At 42.3% G+C, this 15,365-nt stretch overlaps 1 protein-coding gene across 2 annotated transcripts; it reads right to left on the bottom strand.

Moving 5' to 3' along the window:
* Nucleotides 1-454: 454 nt before the first annotated feature.
* On the bottom strand, nt 455-14,153 carry cnot7 (CCR4-NOT transcription complex, subunit 7). 2 transcript variants are annotated; one of them, XR_013790423.1, is made up of 8 exons: nt 13,979-14,153; nt 9,082-9,210; nt 7,421-7,614; nt 5,982-6,143; nt 4,563-4,707; nt 2,204-2,314; nt 925-1,393; nt 455-894 (listed from the first exon to the last, which is right to left on the bottom strand). XR_013790423.1 is itself a non-coding variant. In XM_079506136.1 (7 exons), the coding sequence occupies exons 2-7, from the start codon at nt 9,196-9,198 to the stop codon at nt 1,262-1,264; spliced, it is 861 nt and encodes a 286-aa protein (XP_079362262.1). In that variant the 5' UTR covers nt 9,199-9,210; nt 13,979-14,153; the 3' UTR covers nt 455-1,261. The 2 variants fall into 2 exon arrangements, 1 of the variants encoding a protein (XP_079362262.1); XM_079506136.1 differs by having other exon boundaries at nt 455-1,393.
* Nucleotides 14,154-15,365: the final 1,212 nt, after the last annotated feature.

Genomic DNA, 15,365 nt, shown 5'->3' with positions numbered 1-15,365 from the left:
TCATGTCCCTCGAGTGTGATGCTGGCTTTCATCTGCTGCAACAGTGACACTGCACCCACTGAGGAATACGGTGAAATTCAGTCACAGACGTGTAAAACCTATGTTTATAGAACAACATAACATCATTACAACCGTGGCTTGAGGTTCAACACTTTATAATTCAAGACTGACCATTTCTAAAGCCTCTATACTTAGTACTTTACTTGGTAAAGTTGACGCTCAAGCTCCCAGCTTGAACTTGTAGGGTTGGTTATTTTGGGCGAATGTTCCACCCAAAATAAGGACGTTAGTTTCAAGTGGTTAAACACAGTGATCTCAGTGGATATCGAGGGTGGTCGACCGAGACTGATAAGAGATCATGTATTGTCAAAATCGATTAAAAAAACAAATCCGTCAGTCTCGTTCCAAGGCTTTAGTTTAGACCAGAAAGCAGCACCATCCTATGACCAAGACAGCAGCTACATACGTCATGTTAGTGTTTAATGGGTCAGCAGCTATTGGAAGTTGTCATGACAATCAGCAGCACAATAAATATATACTATTTAAAACATAAAAAAACAAAATGAGATAGTGCTAAATATTAAGGCTGAGCTTGGTGAAAAAGGGTTTGCTGATGCAAAATACAAAGTTACATATTTTTGTTTTGTATGCGTGTGTAAAATGGGAACTCAACAAAGGAAGGCAACAAATAACAAGACACCACAAACAGTTTACACTTCCCATCCATATAAAACCAGGTCTGGTAACAGCATTAAAGTGCAAAAATCTTCTACCGAACAATTTTAGAAAAAACTAAAATCCCATTGTTTTTCTTTTTTCCATTCAAGCATTTCCTGTTAAATTTCAACCGCACCAACCACCAGACCTTCTACGCTTTGTTGTAGGAATTAAACACTACACACACACAAACGCATTCACACACACACACACACACACACACACACACACACACACACACACACACACACACACACACACGCGTACGTTGTGGTACCGTCTTCACTCCTAACGACCTCCATGTCCAATTCGAGCTAAAGTGAGCAGAGCCATAATTTAAACTCAATCGCACGACGGTGTCTCTCGCACAATGTTTTTCTTTTTTTCTTTTCTAACACGTGACACCGCCGTGCAACGGACAGAAATGTGTTCCTACACGACAGGGTTGTTGCGTGTTCCTGTTCTTCCACTGTCATCTGGTCACAACGCCGCTCTTGATTGGCTGATCCACCACAAGGGAAGGGGAGGGGCGTCGGGAGTGATGTCATGACTGCTGCTTGTTGGCCTCCTCCTCGTAGGCGTTTCCCGTTCCGTTCTGGGCGTACGCTGAGCTGGAGCCCAGGCCGTACAGGTGACCGCAGTACTTAGCGTCGTCGATGTGATCCTCAAAGAACATCTGGAGACCAAGATAAAACCACGTTAACCACACGTCACGTCAGGACATAATAGGAGAACATCTGGCAAAGATGGATGAACATTTGGCAAACATGTGATGAATGTTAGGCAAAAGTGGAACATTAGGAAAATGTAATAGTTGAATGTACAACGAAAACTACAACATGACGTCACGTCACTTACTGGTCACCTCTTCACTGAAAACTGGACTATGAATAGGAGGCAAAAATTGTTGATGAACATTAGGCATAAATGGTTGAATGTTAGCCAAAGATGGTTGATGAATATTAGCCAAAAATGTATGAACATTAGGAAAACATGGATGAATATTGGGTGAAGATTGGCAAAAACGTATGCAGCATTATACAAAAATAAACATTAGGCAAAAATGGATAAAGATTAGGGAATAGGAGATTTACTATCGGCAGAAATGTATGGCCATTTACGAGTTGCAAAACAACGTGTTGTGAGCTTGTGGAATGCCTATTTGTTGCTATTTCATACAATAGGGTAAAATATTCTGATCTAAGGATATCAACGATATTGAGTGTGGCAAGAAATATCCTGTGTCTTCTGTGTATTTCTCTATGAAATGCGTACTGGTAAGTGTACACAAGCTTGCAAAAAGGTGTGTGTGTGTGTGTGTGTGTGTGTGTGTGTGTGTGTGTGTGTGTGTGTGTGTGTGTGTGTGTGTGTGTGTGTGTGTGTGTGTGTGTGTGTCTCAATCAAATCTCAAATCTCAATCTTAATATTATGAAAATAATTGTTAGTTGTAGCCAGTCTGTAAAGTGTGACAGTGTGTAAAGTGTACCTCTCTCATCTTGAAGAAAGCCATGCCTGTAAGTAGAGAGTCTGATCCGGCCTGGTGCTGGGGTCCGATCCGCTCCAGTTCTAGCTGCTCTGCAACTTCCTGTAAGCCCCCCTGTCAAGCAACGGACCACCCAGTCAGTCCACATCTTCCCTTCCTTGACTGAAAAAACATTTCAGTCCACGCGTTGAAACGAATGGGTGGTCATGAACGGATGCCCTCTCCAGTTGTTTTATACCTCCATGCTAGACAGTAGACACTATTAGGGCACGGCTACTCTGTTTTGCCTTTACCACTTAGTTATTATATAGGCATTACTGGTGATGAATTATCCAAAGAAATCTCACTGTCAATATTAAATGTTGCCAGTGCGATAGCCATCCCCTATACGGAGGTATTAGTCAAGCATATTAATCTCTTCACCAAAAACAGCAGGACTACAAACTCACAACATGTCGCAATGTTCATATGGATGCTGGGGTTCAAGTGGTTAGAGAGCTTTAATTAACTCTTGGGAGGCAGACCCAACAGAAAGGTCATCTCTCAAAACAGATGTCTAACGAGCAAAAATCAACTATACATCAGTATTTCCTCATTCATTCAGTCCAGCTTCGAGTTCAATTTGTCGACCATGAATCCAAGGAAACATGGGTAGTTTGGAAGAGACACAAGCCAACCTCCAAATGCTTGTGGTCGGGAGGTGAGCTCTGCAGAGCGGGCAGGGAGGTGAGCTCTGCAGAGCGGCCGGGAGGTGAGCTCTGCAGAGCGGCCGGGAGGTGAGCTCTGCAGAGCGGGCAGTAGCTGCCTCTCACTGGCCATGCGATCTGGCTGCAGTGTTGTTGTCAGACCTGCTACTCTCTCCTCTCCTCTCCTCTCCTCTCCTCTCCTCTCCTCTCCTCTCCTCTCCTCTCACACTCATTCTCAACAATAAAACAAATACTGTCTAAAATAATTACAAACCTATACTAGGCTACACAAATAAAGAACATGTTCACATAATAAACTAGACACAAGATACCTCCGTTTCCAACGCATCGTGTTCTTAACGAGCCGCGTTTGAGACACACACACACACACACACACACACACACACACACACACACACACACACACACACACACACACACACACACACACACACACACACACACACACACACACACACACACACACACACACACACACACACACACACACACACACACACACAGCCTGTTTGTGATTGTGACACAACACCCAGCTGGCTGTAGGAGGAGGACGTCAGCGAGGGTCAGTCAGATATGTATCTGCGTTGCGAAGCTCGGGCAACTCTAGTTCCCAGATCCTTGATTATCGTTTACATGAACACAATTACACAATACACATTGTATTCCGGTTCTAAACCTAAACCACTACATACGTTGACGAATATATAGCCGATCCCCAATATTACTATTTTGGAAATACTTTGACTATGACATGCCCAAAATAGGGATGCCAGGTTGAAAGTGGTTAATTTCACTATTATTGCACATGCTGTAAATTAGAGCTAATTAATTATAATGATTAGTCATATGAAAAGTGATTAATCCCCCACCTACCGTATACTGTAGAGGTAGACTACAACTAAGATCTTCTCTTGTGGGGGTCCCTACATTTGAAAATGTTTTGTGCCAGGGACCCCCAGAAGAGAAAATTGTGTTATTCAACATTATTCAAGCACAAAAAATGTAAAAATAAAATAGCAGATGTACAAACTTGGAGCGCAGCGTGGAACAGTATTAATTATTTCTGTGCCACGCTAAGTGACAGCAGAGTGTAGGTAAACCCTGCCAGGGGGATCCTTCTAATTTTGCTCATGTTAATTTCCTGTTTCCCAGCCTGTAACGATCGGCTATTATTAGCGTTAGCTCACGCTGTTTATCTTTCGCCAGACACGCTAACATATCGGGAGCAATGCGGTACAAAATCAAAAATGACATTCGAACCTTGCATGGATGCCGATTACCAAGGACATCGCTTGTGTGTCCTACTTTGACTGTAGGTAAATGGGGGCCGTGTACAAAGATCCTGAGGCTGGGGATGACAGAGGTGTTGCCTAGCAACCAGACCAATGTTAAAAGCTGATTTTCGGCACAACCGCTTCATATATACTCTAAGGGGGGGAGAGTAACCGGGAAAAGCATCTACAGTATGACCTTTGAGATGTTAGTGTTGGCTATGCAAAAATAACAGATCTACAAGCTCACAAAGTTCTCACACTTTGAGAAATCTTGAAATGTGAGAACTTCAGAAGGCAAATGCGTCGGCCTCAGGTCTTAATGGGTAAAAAAACACTGCCTCATGCCTGAGCAAAGGTGAGCACAGAGCTGCGTTCAAATACCTTGAGATTTTTACAGCTCTTCATCAGGTATTTGACATCGTAGATGATGGGGAAGAACAAACGGAGGATTTCAAAGAAATCCACCTCCTCTTCAGGTAGATTTGTGTTGGACAGGATCTTGATCAGGTACCCAAAATCGTAGCCACTGAAATGCACACGCCCACACCCACACCCACACGCCCATACACACACACACACACACACACACACACACACACACACACACACACACACACACACACACACACACACACACACACACACACACACACACACACACACACACACACACACACACACACACACACACACACACACACACACACACACGCTCTAAATACAGGTATTTTCTTTAGTAATATATAGTATGGTAAAAAATAATACAGTATATCATCATATACCGTATATGATCTCAAATCACAAAAATAACATTTAGGTTGGAAATAAATTATCAAAGTTAATAGTTTCATATCTAGTTGGCACAAAGCATGTGCCATATGACATTTCAACAAACGGATCAATCAACTGCCTTCATGGCAGTTTCTCTGTACATAAATATTCTGCCATTACTAGTACTCTACTCCACCACCTCCTTTTAAGAGTTTTTGACAATGATTTATGGAATTATACAATTTAAAATAACAGCAGACAGTCTATACATTTCCATTCCGTTCTAAGCACATGAACCCTAGCGTCCCTGGGTTGAACATTTGGATGAGTAGCAGATCAAGCTCACAATGCTGGAACACTATAGAATTGAAGGATAAATGGCCTTTGAGGGGTTCTCTCTCTCTCCTGATTTGTTTAATAAAGAGTTGGAGAGACATGAGACCTGCTATTGGACACTATATAGTTTATAGCAATGATTACTATCAGAATATAGAGCTTTACATTTTAAACTAAATATATATTCCACTTCTAGCCCAGAGCGGCCAATGCGTTCCTCCAGGCTTTCATTTTTTTGCACTGACGAAAATGAAAGCCTGGTACCGAGGCTACTAGGCCCCCTACTTCTTTTTCTCCATAGAAATGTTTTCAAATGTTTGAACTTTTCTTTATATACATAGTTTTTAGTCACACGCAGAGAAACAGCACAGGTCTCCACCAGGTCAGGTAGCTTATTGTGGGCCAGCAATAATCGGAATTCACCAATCAGGACGGATTATGAAAGAATATTGAAATAGTCTGGGAGAGTTTGAATAATTTTGCTATATGTTTTAAGATAAATCTTCTCTTCTGGGAGTCCCTGGCACAAAACCTTTTCAGATCTGAGTCCACGGCAAAATTCATATCAGTTTGGTGGTCCTTGGAACAAAAAAAGGTTAGAGAACTACTGCATTAAGGAACCGGAATCGTTGAAATCCTAAAGGTATCTCAACTCTAGTTTTGCCAACAGGGCTAACTAACCCTGAGTCCTACCTGTGGAAGGACAGCCATTTGACGCCCTCGCAGAGGACCACGCCCGACGTCATCAGCAGCTCGGCGAAGTAGAGCGTCTCAATGCCTTCATCCTCATGCTTCTTAAACTGGATGCCTGATGTGGTCAACAGCTCAATGGAGTCCTGGGCATACATGTCCTCTCTGATCAGAGACAAACACATACACACACAAATTGAAAGTGTAAAATTATAAAATGTCAGTAATGTATTTGTATATTTATGTTATTTGTCATATCTGCTATTATTTGCATGACAATTAACTGTCAACGTAACGTCTGTAATTGTGACAGCACTACTGTACATTACTAAAGAAGAAGAATGTGAAGACTATGGACCCTATCTTGCGTGTCCCTAAGAGTCCCTAAACCCTTTATTTTGTATAATATTATTATTATTGTTATTATGCTTTAACTGTGCTGTCTTCTATGTATGTGGGTTTGTATGTGGGGAGGGGGGAGGTCTGTGGACGGGTGGTCTGTGTATTTTGTGAAAAATTGAAAATAAAAACAAAATATATATTTAAAAAAAAGAGTCCCTAAACCCGTAACTTGGGGGTTCAGCATTGCGTAAGAGGCGTTCCTCTGTAAAAATTGCTATCTTGGACACCAGCCTTTATGGCTAAATCACCTCCGCTACCCGTTACATTATGCATAGGTGTGGTTTGGGCGTTACAATAATGAAACCAATCACCATGCCACATGCCACTGCCTTTAAGAGAAGACTGCAGAAACCAATATCGATTACTCATTCAATACATTATCCCCAGTGCAATCTTGGCTCTCAACCTCTCTGCCCATGGAAGAGCAATGCATCGCTGCCTTGGAATAAATGTATATTTGACTAGCCCTTACCCGTTGTGAGATATTGCCCCCCCCCCCCTTGTGGCCGTGGGGGGTATTGCACCCTGGGTGCGTTTTTAATTCACTAATAAATTCATTATTAATCTATAATCATACTATAATTCAGTCAATGTCTGAATGTGTGTCTGTCTGTGTTTCTGACACACAGACAGACACACATTCAGACATTGACTGAATTATAGTATGATGATGATGATATGATGATGATGATGATATGATGATGATGATATGATGATACAGAAGGTTATTTTGTGTGTCCAGCAGAGTTTCTAGTGTCACTATCTCTCTAAGCGCACTCAACATTGGACACCCAACGTTAGTTTGATACTCTCTAGCCTTTGCTTGCCTTTCATCCATCCATCCATCTTCAACCGCTTATCCGTAGTCGGGTCGTGGGTTGCTTGCCTTTCAATAAAACTATATTTGATAGTGATACATATCACGGTTATCACCTACATGTTACTGATTATATAGAATTTTATATTACTGTAATCTATTCGGTATTTCATGCACAATGAATTAATGAAACAGAACAGACCAAATGCAATTGCACACTTACGTGAGGTTGAACTTGAAATTGAACTGCCAGGTGCAGGTGCCAGGAGGATATTCACCCTGTTCGTTCATGAAGGTCAGGCCCAGTTGGATGATCTTCAGCAGGTCAACGTTGCAGCGCAGCAGCTGGTACTGGTAGTCTGCGTTGGAACGGAACTCTCCGATGGGTCGGGCCACCACGCCTGGAAACTCTGTGTCCTAATCAACCACAACCACTCAGTCAGTCAGTCAAAACTCAAAAGTGAGGTAATTATTACAAATTATAAACTTGTAATTATCAGGCTTTCACATATTTGCAGTTTAAAGGAGTAAATCGTCACTGTCGGGTGAAAACCATATACGGTATGTCCAAACAGTTCCTTTTTATCGTTATAAAAGAAAAACAATTGGAATAGTGAAAATACTAAATTTGCCAATCTACATGCTCAGCTCACATTTGATTTGACTCTGATTTTCGATATGAAAATTATTATGGTACAAATAATTGTGATTAACAATATTATCACGATAATCAAAATATACTTAAAACTTTAAATGGCAGTTTTGTTAACTACTTGAACACCCAGCATCCATATTCTGAGGGGAACGTTCGCCAAAAATAGCCAATCTACAAGCTTACAAGTTCAACGTGTTGTGAACTTGTAGATCGGCTATTTTTGGCGATTCGAGCTAATCGAGCGTACCAAATGCGCTCTTTATAGCTCTGTTTTATCAAGTATAGAGGGTGTAAGTGCCAGTGGTACTGAAGTTTCAGCTCAACTAAAAATAATTCCTAGTTCAGTCAGACAACTCAAGAATAGATTTAACCAATATTTATTATAGAATGAGAATACAAGTGTGCATACGATATTAGACTAGGCGTTCGGCTCGGCTGCATTTTCTCCCTGCTCGGTGCGATTAAAACACCATTGTAAAACTTTAAGAGCAGGGAGATAGATATACAATAAAAGTATAAAACCCCCATGGGGAGCATAAATAACAGAGCCCACCGGTGGTGCTGGGGTGGTGGTGGGAGCAAACATCACATAACAACCAGGAACCATATGCAGAGGAAGGCAGGAAGAGCATGCAGACTGGTGAGCTTAAGTAGCCCGCCCAATTGGTCAGCTGACTGCCACATCAGCGAATGACGTGAGGGACTTGGACACACTTATACACCCACATAGTAATGCAGCATGTTAACCCCTTGAGTATAGTATGCGCCTTTGAGCATGGCATGAACACCCTCGAGTATGACTGCCTGAACTACCTCCGCAGGCTACGCATCATTGTATGACGGAGGACAATTTCACGATCTCTACGATACGATCATTGTGAAAGATTTTCTTTTTTTATCACTATAAACGATAATGTTTATCGTCCCATCCCTTATTCAGTGGTTTTCAACCAGTGGTCCGGGGACCACCAGCGGTCCTTGAAGGGATTCCAGATGGTCCCCAGGCCCCAGCTAAATTATGGAAAGTTGGTAACCAAATGGACCCGTATAGATTTTAACTCTTTTTAACTCTTGAGAGCATCAAATGAAAGTACGGGTGAAAGACCCGTTAAATCTCATCGAATGGTGGCCCATGGCTCAAATGCAGAAAAATATTGAACCACGATATGAAAACGGATGAAAACCACTGCCTTATTGTGACTGTGATGTGAACAGTGTTGGTCAGTCACCATGGCAATGTAGTTGTATTTGCGGATAACATGTCGTATCCTCTTCAGTTCGTCATCGAAGTTGTTGGCCCAAACCTCACATATCCTCTGACTGTGATCCACAGTGGCTGCGGGCATAATGGACACCTTCTGTACGGGGGAAATACAGAAAATACAGTAAATACTAATACATTATTGTCTCTGTGTCGGGTGGAAACCTCATATGTGGAAAAACTGAATACTTTTGATGCTTTTGTGTGACACTGTAGTTAGTATGTTCAAGTAGGGCGTTAATTTGCGAAAAGACATTAAAAGAAAAAGTTAAAATATGGAGATATGAGGTTTTGCCCAACAGCAACAATATGATGTACAGCTTCTGCATGCATACAAAACAATAATGTCTCTTTTGGACACAACAAATACATCATTGCTGACAGCTAAAAACCTAATATTTTCAAAACTGTCACAACTTTTCAAGATTCAAAAAATATATATATATATTTTATTAAAAAAAATTAAATTTAAAATTTAAAATTTAAAATTTAAAATTTAAAATTTAAAATTTAAAATTTAAAATTTAAAATTTAAAATTTAAAATTTAAAATTTAAATACAAAATAATAATAATAATATGTTCAAGTAGGGAATTAATTTACGGGCAGAAATAGAAAATAAATACGGAGATCAGAGGTTTCTGCTCGACAGCAACGACATACAATAAATATAATCTACCCCTTCTGTATGCAAGAAATACATAAAGAATAATGGATCGCTTCTGTAGAGAGAAACGGATCACTTTAGAGACAATAATATGTCTTCTTTAACCACTAACTTAACCACTCATCCCTATTATACACTCTATATAAGGCTTCCCTCCTCTTTCCCCTCTACAACAAATCTCTTTCCTCAAAATATGTATTTCAATATCTAACTAGAAAAAGTGCCCTTCTGGGCACAGGTCTCCACCAGGAGGATAGGAGTGTGTGTGATGTTTGGCAAAATGTTTAGGAGCAATATAAACGTGTGTGTGTGTGTGTGTGTGTGTGTGTGTGTGTGTGTGTGTGTGTGTGTGTGTGTGTGTGTGTGTGTGTGTGTGTGTGACGCGACTTGGCCTGTTGTAGCGCCACCATGAGGCTCATTTGAAAACTGTCAAGTGGCATTTCTTCCTCAGCCTAGTAGTGGGAATAGGCATGCACAGTTTCACCGCAATCGGACGCTGCGTTGAGGAGTTGTGGCGATTTGTACAAAACGGGCTACTCCTGAAAACTTTAGAAGCCAATCGTAGCCAATCAGGATGGATAATTATGAGAAATCAAACAAATCACATGATCACATGACTATGGAGAGCATGTGTACCGATTTGCGTGAAATTTGGATAAAATCTGAAGGAGTAATATTAGAAAATGTGTTTTACATATGTCGGCCTCCTGGTGGCGCTATAAAGAGCAGATGTGAAAAATTCCAGGCAAAGGTTTTTCCTTGGCCTCTAGGGAGTGTGCATACATGGTTTTACACAGATCGGTGCAGTTATAGGTAAAAACACAAATCGGCCAGTTATAGCACCACCATGAGGCTGAGTTGAAAATATTAAAGTGGCATTTCTTCCTCGGCCTAGTGAGAATGTGCGTACAAAATTTCACGGAAATCACTCGATGTGTTCATGATTTGCAGCATTTTGTTTGAAACGGAGCACTCCTGCGAACTTTGGAAGCCAATCGTAGCCAATCAGGATCGAGTCTGAAAAATCTGAAAGACCCGTTTCGTTGAATGGCTCTAGAGAGACCAATTTGTGTAATGTTTGGACAAAATCTGTAGGTGTACTGTCAAAACATTTGTTTTGCACAAAGTGGCCTCCTGGTGGCACTATAACAGGCCAATGTGAAAACTTTGGAGCAGAGGTTCAGCTCTGGCATTCAGGGAGTGTGTGTGCAGAGTATGGCTGCGATCAAGCCAACGGTGCCAGAGATTAGCTGTTCACAGACGGACGGACGGACACACGGGCGGACGGACGGACGGACGGACACACGGACGGACGGAGTGCAAAACATACTCTCTCCCCATGCCTTCGGCCTGGTGGAGACAATTAGATGGCCTGTCTACAAGCTCACTGAACGTGATTGTTCACCCGGCCAGGTTCCAATATAACCTGTGGCGATCTTATTAAAAATGCAAACATTATCAGGTTAAACATCGCTGCCATGCAGGGGACAACTCAATTATTTACACGACTTCAGTTACCAACTTACCACCATTCAGAAAAGCTACGGAACTGCAAGTAAGAGCATACACAGTACAGTATACATGTATGTGAATTTTGAGTGATACACTGACTGACTGACTGGGAAATGCATGATTCTATAGTTAACTGTGACCTTTGCAGCAACCACAGTGGTTATCATGAGACTGTCCCAATATGATCATATATTGGCATTCCCATATATGGGCTTAATATTGATCACAGTCAAGGATCTCCATATATGGGCATAACAGGGATTGTATTAGGGTATCAGCTGGGAATGCCCATGTATGGAACTTTTTTTCCCCCAGCAGCGCTGTCGTCTGGCCAGAAGACGGCGCCGCTCTTCGGCAGTCTCCTCCGTGAGTGTCGAGGTCGTACTGCTTTGACATGGGATGAACTTGACCAATAAATACACAATGAAAACAGGTTATGGACAAGGGTTCCTGGCCATGGCCAGGGTTCATGACCATATATAGCGTGTCTTGGAGACCGTGACTAGACGTGATATCACAATGCGTGACCATATATGGTGACATTCCCGTATATGGGGATTGGTGAGTGACAGGGATTGCAAGTTAGGTGCTGTGACAGATGTCATGATGATGTCACGATGCCCTGGGCACCTGGGGGCTTGCCAGGGGTGAGCAGGGGGCTGATGTCATGTGATGTCACGATGATCTGGGGGCTTGCCTTGGGTGTGTGACGGGAATTGCGACTTCATGACAAGAGTGACGGGAATTGTGGGTTATGTGACAAAAACGCAAGATTTCATAGTTATCTGCGACCTTTGGTCGCAAGCAAATATGCGACCTATGGTCGCAAGCAAAAAAGAATCATTTTTATGAATCGATTTTAAAGAGTATTTGCAAAAATAGCAGATCTACTATACAAGCTCACAACGCATTGCAATGTAACTTGTTGAGATTGTACAGTAGATTGTCACTATTGTTGCATGATAAAATATGAAATATTAATCTATTTATTTCTACACGGGCACAGTTGAAGGGTACATTTAGGTCCGATAATGTACCGGCAGTACTGTGCATGTATACTTTACATTACTTCAGAACAATTTCCACAGCATACATTTATTCTTGTTTACATTTAGTTAAGAGCCAATTTAGCCAATTTTAACGTTGAAGTGCCCACAATGTTTACATTTAGTGTTATTTACATTACAACACTCTACCATACCATCCATCCCACCTGGTTGACAATAGCCTGGTATCTATACAGCCTGGCAGGCTGGCACCCATAGCCTGGTATCTATAGGCTGCCTGGCACCTATAGCCTGGTATCTATAGGCTGCCTGGCACCCATAGCCTGGTATCTATAGGCTGCCTGGCACCTATAGCCTGGTATCTATAGAGCGTCGCAGTCCCGCCCCCTTTCATGACGACGCCAGGCCCAGGAAATAGTTTCCAATGCATTTTCCCATAGACATTTCAAAACGTATTTATTTAAAGACCTTATAAGCGTCGTACAAAGCCAACTCTTCTTGTCGTGACAAATCACAATATTTTGGACCAAACAAATAATTACAAAGAAGAAAAACAACAACAAAAAGTGTTGTAACCTGCCGTTTTCTTCTTCTTCCTAATTATTTGTTCAGCCCGAAAATTTTAGTTTGTTATCATGACATTTGTCACGACAAGAGTTGGCTTTGTCCGTGGCGTAAACGTCTTTAAATAAATACTTTCTGAAAAGTCCATGAGGAAAATGAACAGGGATTTATTTTCCGGGTCTCTCGAGGGGGCGGGACTGTGACGCTCTATAGGCTGGCACCCATAGCCTGTTATCTATACAGGCTGACCTGGCACCCATAGCCTGTTATACAGCCTGGCACCCACAGCCTACATGGCATAGCCCTGGCTCTCATACAGCCCTGGCAGTGGCTGGCACCCACAGCCTACATGGCATAGCCCTGGCTTTCATATAGCCCTGGCAGTGGCTGGCACCCAGCCTGCATGGCACCCATAGCCCTGGCACCCACAGCCTGCATGGCACCCATAGCCCTGGCTCTCATACAGCCCTGGCAGTGGCTGGCACCCAGCCTGCATGGCACCCATAGCCCTGGCACCCACAGCCTGCATGGCACCCATAGCCCTGGCACTCATACAGCCCTGGCAGTGGCTGGCACCCAGCCTGCATGGAACCCATAGCCCTGGCTCTCATATAGCCCTGGCAGTGGCTGGCACCCAGCCTTCATGGCACCCGGGCCATAGCCCTGGCTATCATACAGCCCTGGCACCCACAGCCTGCATGGCACCCATAGCCTAATATCATAGCCTGGAAGCCCATAGTCTGAGTGAGACTATAGCAGTTTATTGGGCCAGTTAGGTTGACTGTAGGCTGTAGCACTTAGCTTGCTGACAGTCATTTAACCATCGTTTGCATGACAGCAGACAGGCACACACACACGCCATGTGTGAACTGTATGAAACATTGACATTATTGACATTACATTAACACAAAACAAACAGTGCTTCAATGACACACACTGCAGCAGCGACACTCATTGTGTGTGTGTGTGTGTGTGTGTGTGTGTGTGTGTGTGTGTGTGTGTGTGTGTGTGTGTGTCTGCTGTCTGTGGATCATTATTAATGTTTACACACACACACACACACACACACAGACAGAAAGAAAGCACGTTACCAACCAATGTCTTTATTTATCTTACCGTTCTCCAAACTGCACGGGTATTTATTTTGTTTTGTTTGTTTACGCCTATTTCTGTGTTAAATCAATACACGTGCTCTCCTCCTCTCTCGGGGTTAGGGGGGGGTTTAACAAACTTTTGTTATAGTTTTTATATTCAGTTTTACTGTCTCGACATCAACCTACAGCAGCCATCACAGCTGAGCCCCGGAGCCAGCCCACATGCCTACGTCAGGACGTAAAAGGGAACGTCTATCTGCGTAGGAGCCCAACCACGCGTTATTTGGCATCCCACCATAGCTCCAGGAAAACCCCGCCCCCGCAGTGGGGGCGGGGTTTTCCTGGAGCTAAGGTGGGATCCCAAATAACGCCCCAACCACAGTGCTCCTATTTTGTCCACTGCCCCTATCGTGTAGTATAGGTAACTGCACGTGGCAGCACATGGACGTATCATCATTGATTGATTGATTGATTGATTGATTGATAATCATTGATTGATTGATTGAAAATTGTTATTTACAGTTTGTTGTAGAATGGGTACAGGTTCCAGGTTCAAGGTTCGCTTTATTGTCCCTAGCAGGGAATTGGTTTGCAGCCAGATAATAGTAAAAGATACACACAACAAACAACATTCAAAACACTAATTATAGAAGACATGGGCATAGAGAATTCATGACATTCAATAGTAGCAGAGTCAGAAAAAGTGCATTAGTGGGCAAACTGTGCAAAGAGGCAAGAATAGTTTGCCGGGACAAAGGATAGTTGTATTGAGTTTGTGCTTGAAATGTACTGTAATTCTGCAAACTGCAAACAATACATATTTCAATCAATCAATCAATCATAGTTTGAACCGGTTAGTCTTTGTAGTGGGTAGTGGGCACCCTCAGTCGACGACCTGAGGGCAACAGTTCAAACTCAGTCATCATTAGTCCTACAGATTTTTCCTCAGAAAAAAGTTTGTTGTCAAGAACGACACAACTTAAATTTCTGTGTCCTTAATGAGTGTAGGAGCAGGACTAGGAGGAGTCAATGGAGGAGTTCAATGAAAGTAGGCCTACAGGTCGATCAATACAAAATCTGCAATCATCAGAACATTTTAAGACATATTACAAATACTTTATGCAGAAAATACTGTACATACATGTACATACTATATTAATCCACAGACCCCATCTTGAACATATTTAGTGGCAGCGCACACTTATTAAACTTAAACATAGTCCATGTATTAACAGAGCAAAGTCTGCTGATTTGACTAATGTCCAAATTAGCACTTCATCTGTTACACCACTTGAAAGAGTCCAACACTATAAATATTTGGGCATAGGCTATATATGATACACTTCAAGGTCCATATTGAGAACCTGGTCAAAAACGTTGGTCTACTAAGAAACAAATCTTAATTGTTT

Source organism: Electrona antarctica, assembly GCF_951216825.1.
Source record: "Electrona antarctica genome assembly, chromosome: 1".
Lineage (NCBI taxonomy): Eukaryota > Metazoa > Chordata > Actinopteri > Myctophiformes > Myctophidae > Electrona > Electrona antarctica.
The sequence above is the reverse complement of the archived record's forward strand: the minus strand, read 5'-3'. Positions and strand labels throughout refer to the sequence as shown.